We start from the raw sequence: 24,267 nt of genomic DNA, 5'->3' as shown, positions 1-24,267 counted from the left end.
TGTTAACCCGTTTTTCTGGAGATTCTGATGCTAGGTCATGGAGGGAATCTGGGAATTAGTGCTGTACAGCTTAATTTCTTACCACTTCCTCCTTGCACACTTTGCTTGTCCCTAGCCAGCCCACCAGCACTTGGTGCCTGAGTCCTTAGCATCTTTCCTTCTGTGCCTCCTTCCTCTGGGCCACCTCCTGAGGACATCCCAGGCACGTTCCGTTCTCTGACTTCAGAGGGATTGCTGGTTGTTTGCTTCCATTTGGCACTTCTCCCTGTGCTGCCTCGCTTTGGGAGTTACCTGGAGATGTGCATTGTGTCTCTCCAGTGCACACACTTCTGTTCGATCTTTGACCTGTAGTAGTTGTTAGCTGGTGGAGAATGTACTTTACTTACTGAAGCTGGCCACAATGTCAGGCTTGTTCCAGAATCTAAACATCCTTTGAATATTTGTGGCAAGAGTTCCCTGGGGGAGTGTGGAGGAGAGGCCTAAAACATGCAGGTTGCTCCCTATCTGCACATCCTCAGAATTGTGATTTGTCCCTGAGTGAAGACCAGCTGTTTCTACCCTGGTGAGGTCTACGGGCCTGCTGGGGACCAGGAGGAGGTTTGCTGATGATTCCATCTGCAGGATTAGACAGAACCCCTGTGAGTTTCTAGTCAGCATCACCCGAGGAGTGGGGAGACTGGGCCCCATGTCTAGGAGAACCCTGTAAAATTTTTAGACTTTTGTAATTTATTTCTCTGTTAATGAGTAGCCATAAAACGTTTAAGAAGGATGACTTCAGGGCAGTGAATAAAGGGGCATTTAGGAGAGTTGCCTCTCTTCTCCAGACAGGCGTGGGTGGTTGGTGGCAGTTTTTTTTTTTTTTAATAAGATTTTTTTTTTTAATTTTTAAGTAATCTCTACACCCAGCATGGGGCTCGAACTCTCAACCCCAAGACCAGGAGTCACCGCTCTTCCAGCTGAGCCAGCCAGGCGCCCTACTGGTGACAGCTTTTAAGGATGGTGGGATGGGCCTCCAGCCAAGTACTAGGGGCAGGTTCTCTGCCAAGAAAGGGAAGCTCACTTTTTCTTACTCATTCTCTGATACCGAATGTGATCCTACCTGCGTCTTTGACAGCAGGCGGCTTGTGTGGCCCTGCAGAGCCAGTGTCTTAGACTGAAATACAGCATGTGGGGTTTTTTCCTCCCTACGCGTTTCCAAATCTAGATTGCTAATTGACTGTAGGTTGGCTCCTGTGTTGTTGGTGTAATTGGTGACATGTGCAATGGACATTTGTGTTCTAGAGTTCATTCCTTGCATGGACAAGCTGTTCGATGAATCCATACTCATTGGATCAGGATATACTGCTCGAGAGACTCTCAGGTATGGTATTAAATGTGCGGTATCTATTGACAAAATGCAGAGGGGGCAGTGAGCCGTGGTACTTCGTGTTATGAGTGTTTCAGCAGATGTAGGCTTTACTGTCCCTTTGGATTTAGAATTGCAGGAAGTTTGGAAATGCCTTAGGTTGGTTTTTGTGCCTTAGCTTACAGGGAAAAACCAGAATAGTTGTCTTGATTTAAATTGTACGTAAAACTGTATCTGACTTGTGTTAGTTTTTCTGTTGGCTTTTTTTTTTTCTTGCTTTTTATATAAAAAGTGTGTGTCTGTTATAAAAGAGTATTTAATAACCCAACAAGAAGCAAGAAGGAAAGGAAACCTTTCGGTTCTACACGAGGAGTTCAATTAACATGGATAATATTTTGGTGTATTCCCTTCTAGCTTTATTTTTTGTGGATTTTATAGAATAAATGTAGTTGTGATCATGTTGATCGTTTCTAAAGGAGAAAGTTAATATTTTATCATGTTTTACCACGTAAAATGAAGCAATGTTCGTAATTTTTTTTGGTTCTAACATGGGAGGTGTAATAGATCTTTTGAAAAATACACAGAACACTTTGAATATGACATAGGCCATCACTACGTTTTCCATATAAAGTAGTTACAAATATGAAGACGCTTTTTTTTTTATAACTTGCAGTTGAACCTGGCTGCAGTTGGACATGAGATCATGTCACTCCGGCTTGAGACCCTGCGGTGGTTCTCTGTTGTCCTTGGAAAAGACCACCAGGCTCACCACTTGTGTGGGATTTGGCTCTCTCTTCCCGACCTGCCACAGCCACACTGGCCTCTGTGGCACCCTGGCACTCCCCACTTAGGACCTGTGTCTTTCCAGTTTCCTCCTTCTGGAAGTTTCCCTGGCTCTTTGCCCAGTGGCCCTTTGTCCTTAAGGTCTCAGCATCAGTGTGACCTTTTCAAAGGGGCTTTGCCTGCCCTCTGAGAGTGGCTCCCCCTCTGGTCTTCGTCCCGGTGCATTTTCACATCTCCCACAGCACATTCTGGGGTGTTTCCCCTTCTATAAATATGCTTCCTGAGGGCTGGGGCTCTGTTCACTCTGGTCACTGGTAATCTGGTGTCTAGCTCATGGCTGGCACATGGCGGGTGTCCAGACCTTTAGTCAGTGAGTACTCAGGAGCCCAAATGTTCTTTTTCTGTCTCTGTAAAATGGTCACAAGGTATAAGGTGTTAATTGACACACACTGATCTTTGAGGAACAAAACCCGTTCCGTGTGTGATTGAGCTGGTGATGATTTCTGCTCATGTACTGTATGTGCCCTTGTGACCATGAGATGCGAGAACTTGGGAAGTAAAGATTTAGGCACCGAGACCAGACTTGAGCCTTGTGGTCGTGTATTCTGGGGAAGCTGCAACCATAGAAAGCATGCCCCAAACGTACCGCCCTGTGTGTTGCTGGGGCACGTGGTGGGAGAAACGGTGGCCTGCAGATGTGGGAACGTGGGAACTGACCCGCACGCTAGCAGAGATCTCTGCCCACAGGCCCCTCGCCTACAGCACGTTGGCCGATCTCGTGCACCACGTCCGTCAGCACCTGCCCCTCAGTGACCTCTCCCTCGCTGTCCAGCTTTTTGCCAAGAACATCGATGACGAGTCTCTGCCCAGCAGCATCCAGACCATGTCCTGCAAGCTGCTGCTGAACCTGGTGGATTGTATCCGCTCCAAGAGTGAGCAGGAGAGCGGCAATGGGAGAGATGTCCTAATGCGGATGCTGGAGGTACCGGTTCTCCTGAGAGGCGTCGGCGTCCTGCTCTTTCATCTCATCTGCTGCAAAACTTGTGCTTTACTGACAAGTTTATGCTGCCGTCAGATTGCCCCGCTGGATTCCGGGTGCCAGACCACCTGGGTTCAAATCCCCACTCCCCATTAACTAGCCAGGCGTCCTTGGGCAAGATATGTAACTTCTCTGTGCCGGCCTACTCACCCGAGCAGGGATAATCACAGGGTCTGCCTCCCAGGATTGTCAGGAGAGGTCAGAAAGTAGTATGAGGTCGCTCCTAGCACGGTTCCTGGCGAGCACTTTAGAAGAGGTATTTCTGGGACACTGTGTAGCCAAGGGCTGGGTTCGCTGCGAACACCTGTGGGGAGGCACCCAGTTGGGTGTGTGGGTGCAGAGTAGAGCGTAATTGCCAAGGCCAGTGGGCGATAGTGTGGGTTTTGGAGTAGTCTGGGCTGCGTCCAGGCTTATCCGACAAGTCCCCCAGCTTTTCTGAGCCAGATTCTTCATGGCGACAGTGGCCGTAGTGATGCCACTCTGGTTACCGTTGGGGGAAACGGCACACTTCCTTCATGCGAAGCAGAGTGACTTCCACAGGTGCTTTCCCAGTTCGTTTTTCTGTCTTCTGAAAAGGTTGGCCTGTCGAAGAGGAATGATTGTCTTTCTCGCCCCTTTCTCTACCTGCCAGGTCTTTGTTCTCAAATTCCACACCATCGCCCGGTACCAGCTCTCTGCCATTTTTAAGAAGTGCAAGCCCCAGTCAGAACTCGGAGCCGTGGAGGCAGCCCTGCCTGGGGTGCCCACTGCCCCCGCGGCCCCGGGCCCCGCCCCCTCCCCTGCGCCCGTTCCCGCCCCCGCCCCGCCCCCGCCCCCCACCCCTGCTCCCCCTGTGACCCCAGCCCCTGTGCCTCCATTTGAAAAGCAAGGAGAGAAGGATAAGGAGGACAAGCAGACGTTCCAGGTCACAGACTGTCGAAGTTTGGTAAAAACCCTGGTCTGTGGCGTCAAGACAATCACGTGGGGCATAACGTCATGTAAAGCGCCTGGTGGTAATTCTGCTCTTGAATTATTTAGACGTGATGTTTCTCACAGAGTGGGTTTATTCGCAGTAACTGACTACGCTCTCTCTCTTCCAGAAGCTCAGTTCATTCCCAACAAGCAGTTACAGCCCAAAGAGACTCAGATTTACATAAAACTTGTGAAATATGCAATGCAGGCTTTAGACATTTATCAGGTAAGGCAGTGCCCTGGAACCGGGCTCCCGAGTGTGGAAGAGGGATGCTAGTGATGGAAGGGGTCTTGGGAGTCTCATCTGTCATTGTTTCGGCCGGTCGACAGTATTTGTCTACCCAGGTTTGCTTTTGCTTAGTGGCGTAGCGGTGCATTAGCGGGGAAGAGTCTCACTTGGGCAGTGTGTGCATTCTCCGGGCTGGCGGGTGGTGCAAATGGACGGCAGGAGAAACAAGATTTAGGTTTACTCAGTTTGCCTCTGTTTAATAAAGGAACCCTTCAGAAAGCTTTTTTGTTTGTTTTAATTATTTTCCAAAATTAAGCTGGGAATAGTGAATTAAAAGATGGGACGGGGCATTTATGATCTAATTGAAATGTTCCGTTTTAAATATGTAGGTAAAAAAAAATGTACTTACGGAATGCATTCAGAGATGCCTAGTTTTGACGTCCATGGGTTTTCTGCCTGTGCTAGGTCCAGATAGCAGGAAATGGACAAACATACATCCGAGTAGCAAACTGCCAGACGGTCAGAATGAAGGAAGAGAAGGAGGTATTGGAGCACTTCGCCGGTGTGTTCACCATGATGAATCCCCTAACGTTTAAAGAGATCTTTCAGACGACGGTCCCTTATATGGTGGAAAGAATCTCGAAAAATTATGCTCTTCAGGTATAAAACTCCTTTTTCATATCTTTTCAACGTTACCTTTAAAGTTACTGGTTTAAGTGTTGAGTGCTTGGCATTCTGTTTATTTTGAGGGCTTTCTAAGTAATGTGCCTAAGGATGTGCTCATAGAACAAAATATTTAGTAATTTTTGAGAAAGAGAGCACACACATGCACATGTACGAATGGGGGCCGGGGGTGGCGCAGAGGGAGAGAGAGAATCTCAAACAAACTGGTGGCTCAGGGGGTCAAACTCTTGATTTCAGCTCAGGTCATGATCTCAGGGTCATGGAATCAAGTCCCACATTGGGCTGTGCATTCAGCAGGGAGCCTGCTTGAGATTTTCTCCTCCCCCTCTCCCTCTGCCCCCCCCCCAACTCATTTGCTGAGTGCAAAGCCTGATGCGGGGTTCGATCTCAGGACCCTAAGATCATGACTGGAGCTGAAATCAAGAATTGGACGGTTAACTGACTAGAGAAAAATTAGAGTATAATATTAAAATTTTTAGGGAGCCTACGCGGCTCAGTGGGTTGCTCGTCTGCCTTCGGCTTGGGTCGTGATCCCGGGGTCTTTGGGATCGAGCCCCGTGTTGGGCTCCCTGCTCCACGGGGAGTCTGCTTCTCCCTCTCCCTCTGCCCCTCCCCAGCTCATGCTTGGTCTCTCTCACTTTCTTTCTCTCTTTCAAATAAATAAATTCTTTATTTAAAAAAATTGTTTTTTTGTTTTTTTGTTTTTTTTTTTCAAAATATCAAGATGTTTTGGATCAGTTTCTTTCATTAGTAGAAATGATGTAGGCTCTTGGTATTTGATGGTGAGGAGAAAATAAGGGACTTAAGTATTTGAAGTGAACTCCACTCAATGCTCAGCAGATTAATTTTTTTCCCCTGGTGGATAATTAATTTGTTGGAGTATCTGATACAGGTTTGATTTTGTACCTTGGGACAGTTCATTACTTTGTGCTAAAGCTACTTTGAGGAGGGGATTATTTTTGTCACACGTATGTCTTGTTTGGACAGATCGTTGCCAATTCCTTCTTGGCGAACCCTACTACCTCGGCCCTGTTTGCTACAATTCTGGTGGAGTACCTCCTGGACCGCCTGCCTGAAATGGGCTCCCACGTTGAACTCTCCAACCTGTACCTCAAGCTGTTCAAGTTGGTCTTTGGCTCCGTCTCCCTCTTTGCGGCTGAAAACGAACAAATGCTGAAGGTAAAGCTCACTTAGATCCAAGTGTACTTTGGGGGTTTTTTTGTTGTTGTGTTTTAATTCCTGTTTTTACTTTTGCACAGATTGGAGTTGCTTTTTTTATATTTGTAAAGTGCTCTTTGAATTAATAAATACTTGGAACCAATAAGGACCAGATGTGAAAAACATTTCGTATATCTCTAAGCAGAGCTCAGTGTATCGGTGATTTAAAGCAAGAACTTCAGAATGCCTGTGGTCGGCAGTGGGTTGCCAGTAGTATTGCCACCACTAATTTTTTTTTAATTCAGATTTCTTTCTCTGGGTTGATTACACAAGTAAAATAGGAACCCGTTGTTCCTATTTTAAAAATTGAGCGATGGAGTGGAACAAAGAAGGAAAAAATGTCTTCACCGAGTTCTAGCTGAAGAGAAGCAGTTGGCTTTGTAACCATTCTGATGACGTTAGTCTTCCTCCACTTTAACTCTGTTTCTACTCTGTGGTCTTATTTTCTGTGGCAATATGTGGACATCTCATTTCGAGACCAGTTGTTTATTTTCCCCCTCTATATCAAGAATTCTAACCATTTGTATTCCTTATTAAGACTGTCTTGGAGGGATGTGCGTCCTGACGTTTTTGTGGATGACTAATGCAGTATAATTTGATGTCATCAGTTATCTGATTTTAACAAATGGCTAAAAAACTTACCCGTGGTTCCATCTACCACCGAAAAAGCAGCAGATGGTCTAACAGAAAACCTAATAAAAATTCACTTTCACTGAAGGCAGAATATTTTAATTCTTGCAGAAAGTAGAATATTATCACCAGTTGTCTCTGAAGAGTGATGTCTTCCTCTGGTGGAATTCTGAGGAAGTGAACAAGATCTTTTTTTTTTTTCCCCCTGGAGTAGTAAGTGTACAGAAGGTGACAAAGAGCACCGGTCATCTCTGCTTTTATGTGACTTGTTTCCTTAGGGAGTTTTTCGGTTCTAGAGTAATCACTTGTCAACAACCTTGCCATGACTTTCGTGTTCATATGAAAGAAAAATACTTGAATGTTTCTAAGAAATACTTGATTTCAGTCTGTGTCTGCACGATTTGGTATCGTCAAAAAATTTAAATTTTGCTGACGTTAGATACAGAACAACAATAACAAAAACAGAACAAACCCTAATGGTAGGTTGTTGGAGTATTGTTCCGGAACAGCACTCAAAGAATAAATTTCATAGAACTTTTTGTCAAAATAATATATATGGTTGATTTAGTCTGTAAAATAAATCTGTCGTGCCACCTGTGACAGCAAATCGGGAACCATGTCATTGACCGTACAGCACTTCTCAGTTCACGTTAAATATGCCTGTAAAACATTTCACATGCAGCCTAACCTGTCACATGTTCAAACCAGGACCTGAAAAGTATTAGGTAAAAAGCTAATCTGGCTTAAAATATTAATTAAAGCTATTATAAGCTAATAAAGTGCTTTTTTTAATTAAAGAAATACCCATTTTTTTTCCGATTAAGTCTTCCAAAACCTTATAATCTCAGGTTTTTTCCCAAGATTTTATTTATTCATTTGAGTGAGAGCGCACGTACACAGGCAAGCAAGTGGGGGAGGGCAGAGGGAGAGGGACGAGTGGGCTCTGCACCGAGTGTGAGCCGGACCTGGCTCTCACCGCCCTGAGATCAGGACCTGAGCTGAAATGAGGAGTCAGACGCCCCCTTATAATCTCAATTTTTGCGGCCCTTCCAAACTGTGTGTGTATCATATTTGATAGTGAAGTTTCAATTCCCTTAGGTGATTTTTGCATTTAGATTGTTACAGGAAATGGGCATCTTCATCTTGTTTGATGATTTAGTCTTATAAAGGAAGTGACCACATTCACAGGAATTGCAGGGCCAGAAGGGATGTCACCTTTTCAACATCAGGTAACTACACAGTAACGTAGGAACCTGTTAAATGCTTCTTTTGTGGCCACCCCGGTGGAAACCAGCATATATTTTGAGACCAATTAATTTGAGCCAAATAAAGGTTGGAAAGGTCTTGTTTGTTTTTCCTTTTGGAATGAAGTCATCAGAATTACCTTCGTTCCTGTTTGCAGTGAACCGCTGGTGTGGCCCCTCCTCATGTAGAGCCTATTAACCTGCCTTTTCTCCACCCTGCAGCCCCACCTGCACAAGATTGTGAACAGCTCCATGGAGCTTGCACAGACTGCCAAAGAACCCTATAACTACTTCCTGCTGCTTCGGGCTCTCTTCCGCTCCATTGGGGGAGGCAGCCATGACCTCCTGTATCAGGAGTTTTTGCCTCTCCTACCAAACCTCCTGCAAGGTCAGAGCAGTGACTTCGGTTGCCTTTTAGTCTTGTGTGCACGTATGAGTTTGGCTGCCTGTGTTTGTGGGATTCATCCTCTGCACCCATGGAGGTCATGGTGAGGGGATGGACGTGCATGTCACCTGCCAGAGGGGTGTGTGTGTGTGTGTGTGTGTGTGTGTGTGTCCATCCGTCTGTCCGTCCATCCATCCATCCTTGTGTCCTCTCTTTAAAGGCAGTGGGACTTTGAAGGGAGCCCTCCTGTTCAGGGATGGACCTTCTCCTCCCTGCTCAGAGTTGAACAGAGTTGGAAGGTTTTCATCACCCTGGTGTCAGGCTTTGGTTGTATTTTTGTAGCCTTTGGTAAACAAGCCTAGAAAATGGTTTCTAGGGCTGCTTAGTAATAATGTCAGGGATCCCTAGATTGAAAGAGAATTTGAGTAAGACAGGGAAAAGGCAATTATAAAGCTGATTTATAAGTTTATATTTTTATTTTTTTGCACATTTGCATAAGCAGAATCCTGTAATTGCCATGTAAGCAGGAATGCTTCCAAGATACAGAGCTAAAAAAGGGGCTCCTTAAAGAGAAGCCGTTTACAACATACGATACCCAGGAGCCATTGGGAAATGGTTGACCACATTGCCTGTAACATGGCCGTAAGTCCACCACCCATAATCCAGCTCCACTGTCCATATTTAACCCCATCTCTGGTCATCCCCAGCCGAGCCCTCTGCTCTGAGGAGTCTCATTTCCTCCTCCTGCAGTCTCTGGGCTATCCCCAAGCTCATTTCTCCCTACCTCGTTGTATTCAGGTGGGTTCCCTTCTGGGAACTTGGTCTTTCCCTCTCCTCCTCCTCCTTTGGACTCTGAATCCAGTGATGCTGCAGTGGTACCTCTTTTCTCTGGGTCTCTCCATCCTTTCTAGCTTGTCTCTGAGCACTCGGGGCGCGTCCTGATCTGACATGTTTCAGTTAGGAAGGAGTTCAGGGTACCCTCACGAAGAGTGGGGAGGTTGACTTTGTAAAAAGGAAGTTCCTCTCTATTGATAGGAAACAAAAGTGGATTTTTTAAAGAAAATGTTTATTTTACAACATAGACCTCAACTGGGGTCGTCTGTTGGAAGCCTGATAAAAGACGTAAGGTTGTAAACCTCGAGCTTGAGGTGAATGCATCTTACTGGTCTGTGTCTTTGGATTGGGCTTGTTAAAAACGTTAAGAGGATTTTTATGTATTTTTTGAGGGGTGGGAGGGGCAGAGGGAGAGAGAATCCCAAGCAGCCTCCAACACTGAGCACGGAGCCCAACGTGGGGCTCCATCTCATGACCCTGAGCCGAAATCAAGAGTCAGACACTCAGCCGCCTGAGCCACCCACGCGCCCCAACGTAACACGATTTTTTAAAAGATCTCTGTATAATATTAACTGTTTCCGTAAGATTGATGTTAAGTAATTAGAGCTTAAATTATAATTTAGAATTGTGTTCAGCCTGCTCTTGTTACTGTGAACATGACCGACAGAAGGGGTCATGGTTATAGAAAAGATTTAGCTAAAACATCTTCCTGTCGTCACGTTAATGTTGATAATAAAAGGTGGAACCGTTACTTGGTACAATTAACCCTGGCCTGTCTGGGAGTAACTTTCCTCTCTGACGTCCTCAAACCCCGTGTTTAGGGCTGAACATGCTGCAGAGTGGTCTGCATAAGCAGCACATGAAGGATCTCTTCGTGGAGCTGTGTCTCACGGTGCCCGTGCGCCTGAGCTCGCTCTTGCCCTACCTGCCCATGCTAATGGACCCCTTGGTGTCTGCTCTCAATGGGTCGCAGACGTTGGTCAGCCAAGGCCTGAGGACCCTGGAGTTGTGTGTGGACAACCTGCAGCCTGATTTCCTCTATGACCACATTCAGCCGGTCCGCGCGGAGCTCATGCAGGTAAGCTCGTGTTCTCACCAGTGCCAGCACAGGGCGGGACGCTGGGTGTTCACGTATCTAGTTTTTACTGGGAATTTTAGGCTAGCGGTTTCCAGAAGTGACGGGCCTCCATTGAGCTCCCTGTGCCCCACGTGGGGCTCTCTGCAAGATGAAGTGGTATAGCTTTCAACTTTAGGAGTCTTCTGGCTTAGGAAAAGATGTGAAGAAACACTGTATGTGTGGAGTAGACTTTCGTTTTGTGGTATTTCCCTTTTTCGGAGGGCTTTCACGAGTGGCACATCCTCATTCAGTTGATGACCTATGAAGGCAGGTGTTACAGTTACTACGTGCTGCCAGGGAGATCCTTTCTTTACCCACAGAAGACCTTGAGATACCACAGTAAAGAGAAGCAAACTCCTAAGGGAAGCGCAGGTGTCCACTTTGGGGTCAAGGGAAATGAAGCAGATAATCAAGGCGATTGTTGTGAAAACATTTTGTATTTTCTCTTCAGGAGAGTCTATGTTAAATATCAGGTATTTTCTTCGTGTTTTGCGGTCGTATTGATTCGTAACATACTCAGTAATTGTTAGAGGTTTAGGGTGCCTGTTACTTATTCATCTGCCCCTTTGGTATAGAGTATTTGGCCCCAAGGAGGGGGTCAGAATGCCAGCTTTGTGTGATGGAGACTGCCTAACTCCTAAAAGACAGGAGTCCAGATTGGAAACTGCAGTGTGCACTTGAGGCTGAGCGTGGGAGACTTACCCCACCAGTCCTGATTTGGGCTCCATCTAGGTGGGAGAGGATGGTTCTGGAGGTCGGGTCAGGGCCCTAAGTCCACTCTCCCAGTCGTCATTTGGAGACTCGACCGAGAGCCTACCTCAAGAACAGCACTTTTGGTTCTGGAAGGCAGACCATGGGCCTGACCCAGGTGTGGGTGAAGCACCGTGCAGGAGGAGGAGGCGGCAGGGATGGGCTCACGGGCCTCTTGCCATTCCATGGGGCAGATAGCCCTAAGCAGAGACCAGGGCAAGGCTACTTCCTGCTTTTGGAGAGACAGTAAACTCCCCACCCCTGCCCCCACACTAGACAAGGAGCATCTCTCTCTGATCCCATCAACCAGCAGTCATTCCCAATGCCACCCCCTCCTGGGGAGTGAAGCAGAATTTCCCTTTCCTGAGGATACATGAGGAGTGGTTAGGCTGGGTTCTGGGGTGGAGGTAGGGAGGCTTAGCATCTCTCCACAGGTATTCATTAAGGACAAGTCTTTTGGGACCTTTAGGGACGTAAGAGAAATTGAAATTTTGCTTTAAAGAAAAGTTCAAGATTTTATGTTGTCTATCTGACATTGTTATGGAAAGTGATGGAAGAAAATTGACTTAACTAGACAGACATAGTAATTTTTAGGACTTAAGATAGTCCAGGTAAGGGAATGTGGGAAAATTGGCAAGAGTTTTTTGAAACAGGTGAGTGCGTGTGGTCCTTAACACTAATTGTAAGTACGAGGTACACGTCCTTGTCATGTATTCCTGTAAGGCAGGTCCTGTCATGATCCGTGTTTCCCCTCTTCACCATCCTTTCTAAGGTGAGGTTTGAAACGTACAAGAGAGTTTATCTGTCCTATTTGTAGGAATTTGTCATGTTTGTACATTATAAAGCCTAATAATAGGAGGAAAAACCTGAGAACTCACCCTCAAACCCCAGGACAAGAACTTGATCAGTAATGAGCATTTCCCTCCATTGCTTCTGATCCTATTTTGTATATATGCTTAAACCATATGTTGCTTAGTTTTCTTGCTTTTGAGCTCTGCGATACTTACCATGTGCTACCGTCTGTATTTCAGGGGTATGGAAGGCTATTTATGTTTATGTGTGCATTTTCTTTAAAGACAAAATGTTTCTGGAAGGACACACAAGACTGATAACAGTGGTTTTCTCCCGAGAAAGGGAAGTGCATGTTTGGGGGACAGAGACGGGAGGAAGAATTTTTGCCAGATAGTCTTTTATAACTTTCAAATTTTGATTTATGAACCATGAGAATGCATCACCTTGAAAGGATTTTAATGAAAGTATTTTGGGTTGCAGGCTTTATGGCGCACCCTGCGCAATCCTGCTGATAGCATTTCTCACGTGGCCTACCGTGTACTTGGTAAATTTGGTGGCAGTAACAGGAAGATGTTGAAGGAATCCCAGAAGCTGCACTATGTTGTGACTGAGGTTCAAGGCCCAAGTATCACAGTGGAGTTTTCCGATTGTAAAGCATCTCTTCAGCTCCCGATGGAGAAGGTAAATTTGGAAATTTTCAGGAGCTTCTTAAAGATCCTACACATTTCATTTTAAGAATGCTGATTTGTGTTTGAAAATACATAAATAAAACATGTACTTTCTTGAGAGGGAATTTTTTTTCTTTTTTTTAGAGATTGTATTTTTACGTAATCTCTGTACCCAGTGTGGGGCTCGAGCTCACAACCCCGATACCAAGAGTCACATGCTCTGTTGACTGAGCCAGCCAGGTGCCCCTTAGGAAGGAATTTCTAACTCAAAAGTACAGAATGTATTTGGGAACCAGCTTGGTTGGCCAGGGACCTTTCATCACACCAGAAGGCCGGTGGAGGTGTGCTGCGTGAGAACTTTGGACGCTTGAGCAGTTTCATCTTTCCTGACAGAGCAGGAGGTGATGACACCCAGCACATCCTACCCTTGAACTTAGTCTGTTTTGATGCCTGGCACGCTTTACTTCAAGTGTCATTTAGAACCCAGGTTAATCCAATACTTACCACTCCTGAGCACCTGCTTCTCTCCCATTCTCTACCCAAACCTAGCACCTGCTGTCTCTCCTGGCTCCTTAGCCCCCTGCAGACAGCTCTGTGTTCTCTCTCCATCTGCCATTTAGAACTCCTGTTTCATTGGGTAAAAAATGGACAGCCTGTGTCCCCGGCATCTTGCCTGAGTGTCCCACTCTACTGCTTTTGCTTTATCTTTATTGAAAGCTGTTTCCCACTCACCTGACTGAGCCTTCCCAGTCCTTTGTCACGTGCATATGGTTCCACTTGGTTCTCGTCTATATTGTCAAGGTCGACTCTCCCCCTTATCACAGAGCCAGCCTTTTTCCACCTTGTCTTAACAGCTTTTGTTACCATTATCTAGCCATTATAGACTGGGTACTTTTTTTTTTTTTTTTAAGGTGTGAGAGTAGCCTTTTGCGTGCATCTGTGTGACTCAACTGTTTCGTAAGCCAGATGCCAGCTGGGATTCCTGAGCTCCTTGAAGATCTGGTCTTAAACCAGCATTCTGCGGCCTGGAGCGACTCAGAGCTCTCCCTGTGCTCAGGCTAACTGTCCCGTTGTGTCACACCATGGAGCCCTGCCTGCTCCCCTGTCTGTGTGTGGAGTTTACCCACTAGTGGCTTCTGTGGTGGTTTTTGTTTTTTTGGTTTTTTTTTAACGACTTTCTTAGCATCTGGAAGGAACGATAGCCATCATGGGTCAGTGTCCCTCTGGAGGTATTTTCCGTCATCATGTCCCCCCACGTCCTCACGCACGTGCGTTGTCCCTGACCCTCCCCCAGCCCCGTCCCATAGATGGGGGTCCTCTCCAGACCTCAGGGGAAGGTGCCACCCCAGCTTCTCACCCAAGCCTTTTTAAAAAATAGCTGCCAGTTAAACACTAGTTCCCTCCTAAGAGACTACAGCTAAAAGTCCGTCTTTACATTGAAAGTTGCTATAGTGAACCTCTTGTGTCAGTAGCACATTCCCACATTGAGGCCATTTCCTTAGCACAGGATTCTGTTTGCTTCAGCCTTGTCAGGGCTGGTGGGTATTAGTAGTGAAAACTAAGGTACCTGACCTGTATTTGATCTCTGCATAGACTAAGCAGAGCCAGAAAATCTCTTTAGGAGTAGTTTTTCCCTCAAGAAGAAACCGAGTTTTTGTTCTGTTTTGTTTTGTTTAAGATTTTATTTATTCATCTGAGACACACAGAGAGAGAGAGAGAGAGCACGAGCAGGGGGAGAGGCAAAGGGAGAGGGAGAAACAAGCTCCCCGCCAAGTCAGGAGCCCGATGTGGGGCTCGATCCCGGGACCCTGGGATCATGACCTGAGCCAAAGGCAGACGTTTCACCATCTGAGCCACCCAGGCGCCCCAGAAACTGGGTTTTGAAGAGAGGCTTCCAAGTCCTCCTGCAGCCCCACACGGACTTGAGGTGCGCGAGGGGCCGGTTTCCCAGCGGCTGGCGGCTGAGGTTGCACGCCCCCCCCCCCCCCCCCCCCCCCCCCCCCCGCTGCAGCTGGAGGGGCTGCTGAGGCCAAGGGAAGAAGCAGCCTGGCCAAGCTGAGTGCCAGGGAATCCCCATTCACATAATCCCGCTTTGGGCACACTTTACGATCCTTTATTCTTTTGGCAGGGAACTGGCTCAGAGGTTACATTGATCCTTAACCACTTCCGAAATTAGCCCCGTAAACCAGGGGTGACTCAGCGAGGAGCTATGCTCCTGCTCAGTGTGGCCATGTGGGAGGCTGCAGGGCAGCTGCTGTCCCTGGCAGCCCCTCTCTGCTTCCTCGCACACAGCCTGGGGAAATGTTGCCTCCTGAACACAGATCAGTTTTTTGAGTGATAGGTGTGTAATTGTCCGTAAGGGTGACTAGCCTCCTAGCTGTTAAAGGCTTCACGTGATTTTGTGTGTGATTGTGCCTTCCCCCGCCTTCCTGCTCAACCTGAGTAGGATAAAATGTGTGTGTAGCTATGTAGGTTTTCTGGGAGGAAAAAAAAAAAAGAAAGAAAACCCTTTTATCTTCTAAAGAGAGAGTTGAGTGGGACTCCCGGGTGGCTCAGTCGGTGAAGCATCTGCCTGCGGCTCAGGTCATGATCCCGGGGTCCTGCTCAGCAGGGAGCTCCTTTCAGCAGGGAGCCTGCTTCCTCCTCGGCCTGCCGCTCCCCGTGCTTGTGCACCTGTGCTCTCTCTCTCTCTGGCAAGTAATTAAAATCTTTAAAGATAGAGAGTTGAGTAATCATGTAATTTCTGCATAAACGTAGTTTTTGTGTTTCTTTGTTGTTTTTTTAGGCCATTGAAACCGCTCTGGACTGCCTGAAAAGTGCCAACACTGAGCCCTACTACCGGAGGCAGGCGTGGGAGGTGATCAAGTGCTTCCTGGTGGCAATGATGAGTCTAGAGGACAATAAACACGCCCTCTACCAGCTTCTCGCACACCCTAAGTATGTTGGGAATGTGGTTCCCTGTGATCGGTGCATCTTACGTCGGGACGTAGGGGTGCAGAGGACCACCCAGATTTCCTAGCGCTAAGGATGCTCCTGCAAGTCGGGAAGCTCACATGTTTACCTGCCTAGTGGTGCTTTTCTGGGCTTTTAGAGAAAATGAAGAGGAGGAACCAGGAGGTGCTTGAGAATTAGAGTTTACCTCAGTCGTTGTGTTCCTGATGGTTGCCTCTCCTTGAGGTGGTCAGCTTCAGGAGGCAACGGTCCTGCCCTTTTCTCTCCCGTTGCTCGCTCGTGTATCCATAGTGCCTGGCACGTGGCGGACGTTCAGTGGCTCTTTGGCTTTTCTGGTCCACAATGATCCTTTCATTCCCCAAATATTTGTCCTATGATATTTGTATTTTACTCTTAACCAGTTAGGGCTGTGACCTTAGATGATGGTCTTGTGTGATCATGTGTGTACATTACCTTGCTGTGTCCCACATTTCGGGGGAGGGACCTTCCCTGTGTGTTTTCACATTCTCACGGCATCAGTGACGGGTGGTACACATGCTGTTGGTGAGGTCTGTAACCTCGTCTGATTCTGTTCCCGTGGGGTGATTTTTCAACACATAACGGCCATATAGCAGCCTTTAATGCAAGCTCTTTTTCATTTCTCTTTGCTCATCGATGGGGTTACATCTTAGAATTTGGCTTACTTAGTTAAAAAAAAAAAATAAAGTCAGACACGAACTTTCTTTAAAAACTATAAAAATACTGAATCTGCTGCCACGTTGTGACATGGCTCTGATTCATCACCTGTGCTCCGTGTTCTGTAGAACATACTGGGGGTCTCTAGAACCATCGGTCATAAATGTTCATAATGAAATTCATCACGTAAGTCCTGGTGGAATCATTAGCTTAGGACTTCAGTGTTGTGAGGATGGACTCGATTTTATCTTTCAGCTTTACAGAAAAGACCATACCTAATGTGATCATATCACATCGCTACAAAGCACAAGACACTCCAGCTCGGAAGACATTTGAGCAGGCCCTGACCGGGGCGTTCATGTCTGCGGTCATTAAAGATCTCCGGCCCAGCGCCCTGCCCTTTGTCGCCAGCTTGATTCGCCACTACACCATGGTGGCAGTTGCCCAGCAGTGCGGTGAGTGGGGTGGAGGAAGTGGTTATGGGACTTGCTTGGGCTGCTGCAGAAACACCATCAGGACGTGGTGCTTCGGGGGAGCCGTTTGGCTGGTTTCATTCTTGGCCTTTGTTTTCTGATTTCCTGCTTACTGCAGGGTAATTGGTATTTCAGAGACGGGTGCAATAGTAACTTGAAAATCGTTACCAAGTTTCTCTGTACGGTGCGCCCGGTGGAAGATTTCCACCCTTTGTTTTTCATGAAAATGGGCGCGGAGTACTTTTGGACACTCTGCATATGAGACAGTTTGTGGTCTCCCTCGTTGCTGGTCTTGCCCCCATGTGTTGTTTGCCAAGGCCCAGCCTCCCCTCCCTGCCCTTCGGCTGGCTTTTCTGTGCGGTGCTCATCCCTGCTGTTCCCCGCCTCTGCTCCGGGGTCCTCCGGCTCCTGATTGGCGGGGGGACCGCGCTTGTTCTGCTTGTTTCTCTCTCTAATCCACCGCTAACTGGTGCTCTTGCAAAAGACGATGAAAGTGTCCCAACACTGCCAATTGCTACAGAAGTTTCTGAACACTGGTCTGAAGACAGACGAGCGCTGGTCGGTGGACGCACTGGAACAGCGCTGTGGCACTCTGTGTCCTCGAGGCCCCTCACCCTCCAGGTGGACAAAGCAGCTTTCTCTGAATGCTGCAGAACACCGCGAACTTTCCCCCTTGTAACTCTTCTTGCCCTTGGCCCGAATAGTCAGTGCTATCCCGTTGATCTGAGATCGTCTCTCGGTGTTGCTCTGTTAATGTCTTTCCAGCAGATCTGTAAGCTTCTTGATAGCGAACACCCATCTTGCCTGGCACCTGCGAGGCATTAATTCACAGCAGATTGTTCTCTGTGTGGGTTGGGTGTCATAGCCGGGTTGCTTTTTAATTATTCTTCGTGTCAGGAATGTCTAGAGTATAGCCCATACTCATTTCTATGCTGTACCCCTTGGCCCTTAATGATTTTTTTAAAAGAAGATACGTGGTTATCATTATCATAGAGAAGATCTAAAAAGAACGTAGTTTATAATGGAGAACATTCAGAAAAAGAGCCTTAGTACGAATCAGACCACTTAGTTTAGGAGTAATTGCAGTTTAACAGAAGTTGTTCGAAAGTACCAGTGCTGGCTTTTACTGAGCTCCTAACCTCAAATTAAAAAATCTGGTAGTTCTGGGGCACCTGGCTGGCTCAGTCGGTGGAGCATGTGACTCTTGATCTTGCGCTGTGAGTTCGAGCCCCACGTTGGGTATGGAGATTACTAAAAAAATAAACAAAAAAACTTTTTAATGAGGTGGTTTTGCCATTGGAGGGACAAGAACGTGCGTGTAAATAAGCTCTACTTTCTCCCATGGCCGCCGCCTCTCTTCCAGGTCCTTTCCTGCTACCTTGCTATCAGGTGGGCAGCCAGCCCAGCACAGCCATGTTTCACAGTGAAGAAAATGGGTCGAAAGGAATGGATCCGTTGGTCCTTATTGATGCAATCGCTATTTGTATGGCATATGAAGAAAAGGAACTTTGCAAGATTGGGGAGGTGGCCCTGGCTGTGATATTTGATGTTGCAAGTATCATCCTGGGCTCGAAGGAGAGGGTAAGGAAGGACTGAGGAGTATCTGCTGTTTGGGGCGTATTGGTGTCTGTGGGTAGTCATCCTAGAAACTGGTTACACGGAGTGGGGGTAACAGGACGGTGTGTCTGTGTTTTCTCCCCAGGCGTGCCAGTTGCCTCTGTTCTCCTACATTGTCGAGCGCTTGTGCGCCTGTTGCTATGAGCAGGCCTGGTATGCAAAGCTGGGGGGTGTGGTGTCCATTAAGTTCCTCATGGAGCGGCTGCCTCTCACTTGGGTTCTCCAGAACCAGCAGACATTCCTCAAAGCGCTTCTCTTTGTCATGATGGACTTGACTGGAGAGGTAAGTGATGGGTGACCCCAAACTAAAACAAGCAGTTCCTGAAGCTGATTTGCCTAGAAAAGAGCATGAGGCGGTTCTGCCCACATGCTCTCCTAGAAGCTTAGATTTCATTACAGCATCTTTAATACGAGGACAGATCAGGACCCCCAAAACCAGCTTAGGACTTCAGTGGTTATCTGAGTATCTGCCTGTGTCGATAAAGAACCGTCGCAGACCAGGGCACTTAACACGGTACATCTGTAGAGGGAAATAATCCTGCTCACTGTTGCCGTGGGGCTAAATAGTGCATGTGCTGCAGGAGTTTCTCTGGAAGTTGCATTCTTCACGAAGCTGTACGCAAGTATAACTCAAACAAATCGAATGTGGTGGACCTTGCCAGCTTATTCATTTGGGAAATACAAGGAGTTTGTCTAGATCCCCATTTTCTTTTCTGAGTGACATACAGGAATGCTAAGGTGATTTAGCCACTGAAGTACTGTATGAAGGTTAGGAAGTAGTCTTGTTAAATTAGCTCACCTGGGGTGGGGTGAGGGGTGGACCCACAGCGAATGACCCTTTCATTCTAAGGAGTCCCTCACCTGCAGGTTTCAAATGGGGCTGTCGCCATGGCAAAGACCACCCTAGAACAGCTTCTGATGAGATGCGCGACACCTTTAAAGGATGAGGAGAGAGCCGAAGAGATCGTGGCAGCTCAGGAGAAGTCCTTTCACCATGTGACGCATGACTTGGTTCGAGAAGTCACCTCTCCAAATTCCACTGTGAGAAAACAGGCCATGCATTCACTGCAGGTCTTGGCCCAGGTCACTGGAAAAAGTGTCACTGTGATCATGGAGCCCCATAAAGAGGTGAGATTTCTGTCCCTGGAACTAGGATAGTTGAGCAACCCTTTTGAGACCTTTCTCCTTCAAATCTGAGTTGAAGAGGATACGTAATTTGTAATTTCGTGTCCACTTTACAAGGTGCTACCATACATGCTCTCTTTGACCTCAGATAACGCAAAAAGCAATGTACTGGTATTAATGGCTATATCCATAGTTGTCAGCATCAAAAGAACAGAAGGCTGGCTTCCTGGATCTCTGTAGCCCCAGTCTGGTCGCTCTTTTCTTATGTTAAGAGCGGTTACTTGGGAGACTTAGGAGTTCAGTGTATCTGACACGTTGCTACCCACCAGCCAGTTTTAGCATACGGAATGTACCCTCCCTTCCCGCACTAAAGGACAGCATAACTTTTCATCTCACGGTTTTCAGCCTGATCATTGTTTTAGGATATCGTGGTGAGCAGTGTTTGCTCTTTAAGGGATGGCTGGTTGGTAGTGCTCCCTCCTTGCCTCCCCCAGGTCCTCCAGGATATGGTCCCGCCGAAGAAGCATTTGCTCAGACATCAGCCTGCCAATGCGCAGATTGGCCTGATGGAGGGAAACACATTCTGCACCACATTGCAGCCCAGGCTCTTCACAATGGATCTTAACGTGGTGGAGCATAAGGTGTTCTACACAGAGGTAGGGGGGTGGTGGTGCGGCGTGGTGTGGATGGTGATGACGTGTGTCTGGTAACCTGTCTTTGTGCGCGAAGACCGGTCAGGCAGCACTCAAAGAAGGCACGGGTGATGACCCCAGGTAATCAGCCCTAACTTGGCACAGCGCCCTGCGCAGGTACGTGATAGGAGGTAGGCCTGCTGACTGGAGATGTTCTACCAGACATGGCTGTGTTCGGAGTGCTTAGAACTCTGTTAGCCTTCTCCAGGGCACCTTGCTCTGCAGAGCCCTACGGATGTAGTCTGGACAAAGACGGACTCTCCGCTTTGATCACTGTCATCAGCGGGTGCCCAGAATAAGACTGGCTCAGGGAACGTGCCCGTGTATTGAATGTATTCGTCACTTAGGGACGTGTCGTGTGCTGTTGAGAACTGACTTCACATGAATGCCATTATTTAGCTCCGACAGCTCTCCGGAAACTGTAGATACCGATTATTCTCGTTTGGGGCAATGGCAGATGGCATCCTATAAGTGTTTCTCTCTGTAAACTTTCTAGTATGGGGTGACATTAGACAGAGAGAAACAAATTGAACTGTAGATACAGTCAAATTCTACTAAGCATTAATTCATAGAATACAGTAATGGTCTGGTGATCAGTCCCAATGTGAAATTTTTTTAAGACCTAAGTCCTATGCTGGAGGCATTATCAGAGTAAACTGAAGTAAAAGTCATAAGGAGGCAAGTTCTTCTGATCCACGCTAAGTTTGAATTTCCAATTATGAAAAATTTGCCTCTTGAGTTTTTAAGTCCTGTGTATTTGCTTGGACATAGAATCCTATGATCACATGGTCTAGCTTTGATCGTTTATACCTTGTTGTATCCCTTGTGTAGGAGTCATACTTCATATGACCTGACAGAGGTTCTAGGAGAGCCACCGGAGAATGGGAGGAAGTCTCCCTTTGGTGGTTCCAGAGGCAGATGTGTTTTAACCTATGTGGAAAATTCCTCACTATGCTTAAGACCAGAACCTGGTAGTGTTAAGTGATAAATCTCAGGGAATGCAGCTGGTTTCCCAAGTGTTTATCAGTGCACTAGCTGCATCAGAACACGTGAGGGTCTTTTTAAAAATAGAGACTCCTGAGTCCTCTCCCTGGAGGTTTAGGGTCAGACCTACCGGTGGACCATCTACAAGTTTCCCAGGTGACTCTGGTGTATGTTCATGTTCTGGTATATGCTCTCACTCTGTCTACATAGAGCTACAGACACAGGTGTCTGTTTACGCTTGTGGGCATACACACATGTGTTTATATAGGAGGAGAGTAGTAATGATGGAGTGGAGGAGGGTGGTGGCTCCAAATATCCAAATATCCAAAAAGGTTATATATCCTTTTTTGCTCTTTGAAATCTTATACTAGGTAGGAATATTTAAGGGAACAAAGGTAACGGTAAAGTTTATACCATTTTCCCAGGATGTAAATAGAAGGGGAAAACAGTACTAGAACAACGTATATGATATTTTGTGTATTAGATATATTAATATATACTGGGGTATGATAAAATGTCCAGAAAGATAGCCACAGGAATCTCTGAGTTATGATATTCTCGGTGACTTTCAACTCCTTTCTTTATACTTTTCTGTCCTTGGGGGGCGAAAAGTATTACGACTCCAGTATTGAATTACAGCACGTGTTTGTTGAACACTGGCCCATGGCACTGGGAAGCAGCTCTGAATAAGGAGGGAGACGTAGCTGCCATCATATTTGCAGTTCAAGTGATCCCCTGGGTCGAGAAACAGTGTTAATGGTATCAGAGTGGGTGAGAAAGTATCTAAGAGTTTATTTCACTAATGAGGTTGACAGAGTTTGCTTTAGAAGGAAGTTGTGTCACATTGGATACTAAATTCCCTAGGGTTTGAGTTTAGTTTGTCAGTTGTTAAGTGTGTTGTGTGTGGGTAAGATTGCTGTGTTCTGTTATTTTCAACATTACTGTGTCTTCACAGTAGGAGCTGGCTAAATTAAATTATTTTATCTTTTACAGCTATTAAATTTGTGTGAGGCTGAAGACTCAGCTTTAACAAAGCTGCCCTGTTACAAGAGTCTGCCGTCACTCGTACCTTTGCGAATTGCAGCATTAAGTAAGTTCATATGAATTAAGTCTGAAACAAGTCATGGGTATGAAGATGCAAGGAGACAGTGGCCTTTTGGGGGGTTTTATTTTTTTATGTTCTTTTAAGGTGGGATGATTATGTTTGTGTATTTGTCAAATGACATAATGAGATGTCAATGGATTATGTAGATGGTTAGGGTTTAAACAGTTGTTTACTCTTACAAACTATGTATTTTACTTTACAGTAATTAACTCTGAATGCTGTAGGTCACTGATGAATCTACAACACTTCAACGCTCTAGTTGAAGAAAGTAGTCCTAGCGTTCATTTGTTGCCAGTTTCACCCAAATTGGAGTATATAGGAAGATCTACTACAGCCTTCATAGGGTTTTCAGTGGTTTGGTAGCAATTGAGAATCGTGCTGTCCTTTAGGCTTTCATGAGCAATGTCAGCTGCATTGTGGGATTTTTACTCGAATTCTACTCGCTTAGAAGCATCATTCCCCCTCACTTTTTTTTTTTTTGGTGAATACCCAGTACAAGTTTTTTTAGTTGGCTTGGTCTCTTGCTTTGTTGGTTTTTATACTGTGTGTGAAATGTTGCCAGAATCCTCCTTGAATCAGAGGTGGAGGAGCTGCGAGGCAGATCGTAATACCTGCTTGAGCACGGGGCTGGGGTGTGGAAGCCACGGCAGGTGGGGGGGAGGGAGGCTCACTCTCCGCAGCCAAGTTTGGCAGCTTTTCTTCGGTGGGGATTCCTTTCTTCTGGCGCCTCTCATATGGTCCTGTTGGCTAATATGGGCATTGCTCTTGGGCAGGTATTATCTCTCAGCTAACAGAGAGGATTGAGCCTTTAACCCCCCACGTTGGGAGGAGGCTGCCTGATGAGACACGGATAGTGGAAGAGAAGCCAGGCTGCGTGTGTGTGTTCCCTCAGCACCAGAGTTCAAGGCCAGCCCTCTGTGTCACTTCAGTGTGCGTCTGCCTGCAGCTCAGCCATCCTCTCGCCCTGTATGGGGATGTCTTAGGGAAGGGGTGTCACTGGGTGTCCCCTCTTTTCCCCTCCAGCCCTTCTTCTATCTGGACAGCGTAATATCTATCATGGCCTTTCTGACAGGCTGTTGACTTCCCTCTTAGATAACACTGAACACATGCGTTAGGACACCATGTGTTCTTTGGTCTTTCTCGAGGCCAGACACTTGGGAAGTGCGTCAGTGATTGATACTTGGTGTTGGTTGGTAAGAGCCTTTAGACGAGGAAATTGTTCATATGTTTTTCAGGTTAATAATGAAATTGTATTGATCTCTCTCCCTAAAGATGCGCTTGCTGCCTGCAATTACCTTCCTCAGTCCAGGGAGAAGATCATCGCTGCGCTCTTCAAAGCCCTGAATTCCACAAACAGTGAGCTGCAGGAGGCCGGAGAAGCCTGCATGAGAAAGGTAAGTGAGCGGCGTGTGCGTGCGAACGCGTGTGTGTTCTGTCTCCGGGGTTCTTCCCGTTCACCTGGTTGGTACGCCTGGAAGTCGGCCTCGCATGAGCACACACTGGATTCCAGTAGTCTCCGCTTGTTTCCTAGTCACTCTGAGCCTTTTTAAAATATTCAACAGTAATGACTAGTCTTCATTTCATCTTAAGTTTTTGGAATGTACGTGGCTAACATCCCACAAACTTGCTGCTAGAGCTGAATGAGTTTATTATAAAGTATATTCTGGTGTCTCTTTTCCTTTGTAACTTTTCTTTTTAAATAGTTTTTGGAAGGTGCTACCATAGAAGTAGATCAAATCCATACGCATATGCGGCCTTTGCTGATGATGCTGGGGGATTATCGAAGCTTGACGCTGAACGTCGTGAATCGTCTCACTTCCGTTACCAGGCTCTTCCCAAACTCCTTCAATGATAAATTTTGTGATCAGATGATGGTAAGCCAAATGCATTTAAACATAGTTTGTAATCAACCTGAAATTTTAGCTTATTTTTTTCTAGGTAAGTAATATACATGTGTGTGTATATATATATATAT

General features: G+C 46.5%; 1 protein-coding gene across 11 annotated transcripts in view; it reads left to right on the top strand.

Annotated features, from left to right (window-relative positions):
* TRRAP (transformation/transcription domain associated protein) overlaps positions 1 to 24,267 on the top strand; it is a 113,433-nt gene that overhangs the window by 22,316 nt on the left and 66,850 nt on the right. For 8 of the 11 annotated variants that reach the window (XM_025863831.2, XM_025863828.2, XM_025863830.2 and 5 more), the window contains 18 exons: positions 1,282 to 1,360; positions 2,876 to 3,110; positions 3,799 to 4,159; positions 4,247 to 4,344; positions 4,813 to 5,007; positions 6,019 to 6,210; positions 8,346 to 8,511; positions 10,164 to 10,420; positions 12,482 to 12,682; positions 15,455 to 15,606; positions 16,552 to 16,751; positions 18,133 to 18,350; positions 18,472 to 18,669; positions 19,254 to 19,514; positions 20,006 to 20,167; positions 22,181 to 22,277; positions 23,565 to 23,686; positions 23,996 to 24,166. In XM_025863831.2, the coding sequence (XP_025719616.1) occupies positions 1,282 to 1,360; positions 2,876 to 3,110; positions 3,799 to 4,159; positions 4,247 to 4,344; positions 4,813 to 5,007; positions 6,019 to 6,210; positions 8,346 to 8,511; positions 10,164 to 10,420; positions 12,482 to 12,682; positions 15,455 to 15,606; positions 16,552 to 16,751; positions 18,133 to 18,350; positions 18,472 to 18,669; positions 19,254 to 19,514; positions 20,006 to 20,167; positions 22,181 to 22,277; positions 23,565 to 23,686; positions 23,996 to 24,166 (3,365 nt within the window). The remainder of the gene's footprint in view (positions 1 to 1,281; positions 1,361 to 2,875; positions 3,111 to 3,798; positions 4,160 to 4,246; positions 4,345 to 4,812; positions 5,008 to 6,018; positions 6,211 to 8,345; positions 8,512 to 10,163; positions 10,421 to 12,481; positions 12,683 to 15,454; positions 15,607 to 16,551; positions 16,752 to 18,132; positions 18,351 to 18,471; positions 18,670 to 19,253; positions 19,515 to 20,005; positions 20,168 to 22,180; positions 22,278 to 23,564; positions 23,687 to 23,995; positions 24,167 to 24,267) is intronic. The other 3 variants (XM_025863829.2, XM_073886362.1, XM_073886363.1) reach the window with 2 other exon arrangements.

This window comes from Callorhinus ursinus, unplaced genomic scaffold (assembly GCF_003265705.2).
Source record: "Callorhinus ursinus isolate GAN/ISIS: 27379988/994484 unplaced genomic scaffold, GSC_fseal_2.0 scaffold70, whole genome shotgun sequence".
Classification (NCBI taxonomy): domain Eukaryota; kingdom Metazoa; phylum Chordata; class Mammalia; order Carnivora; family Otariidae; genus Callorhinus; species Callorhinus ursinus.
This window is presented reverse-complemented; position numbering and strand designations above follow the sequence as displayed.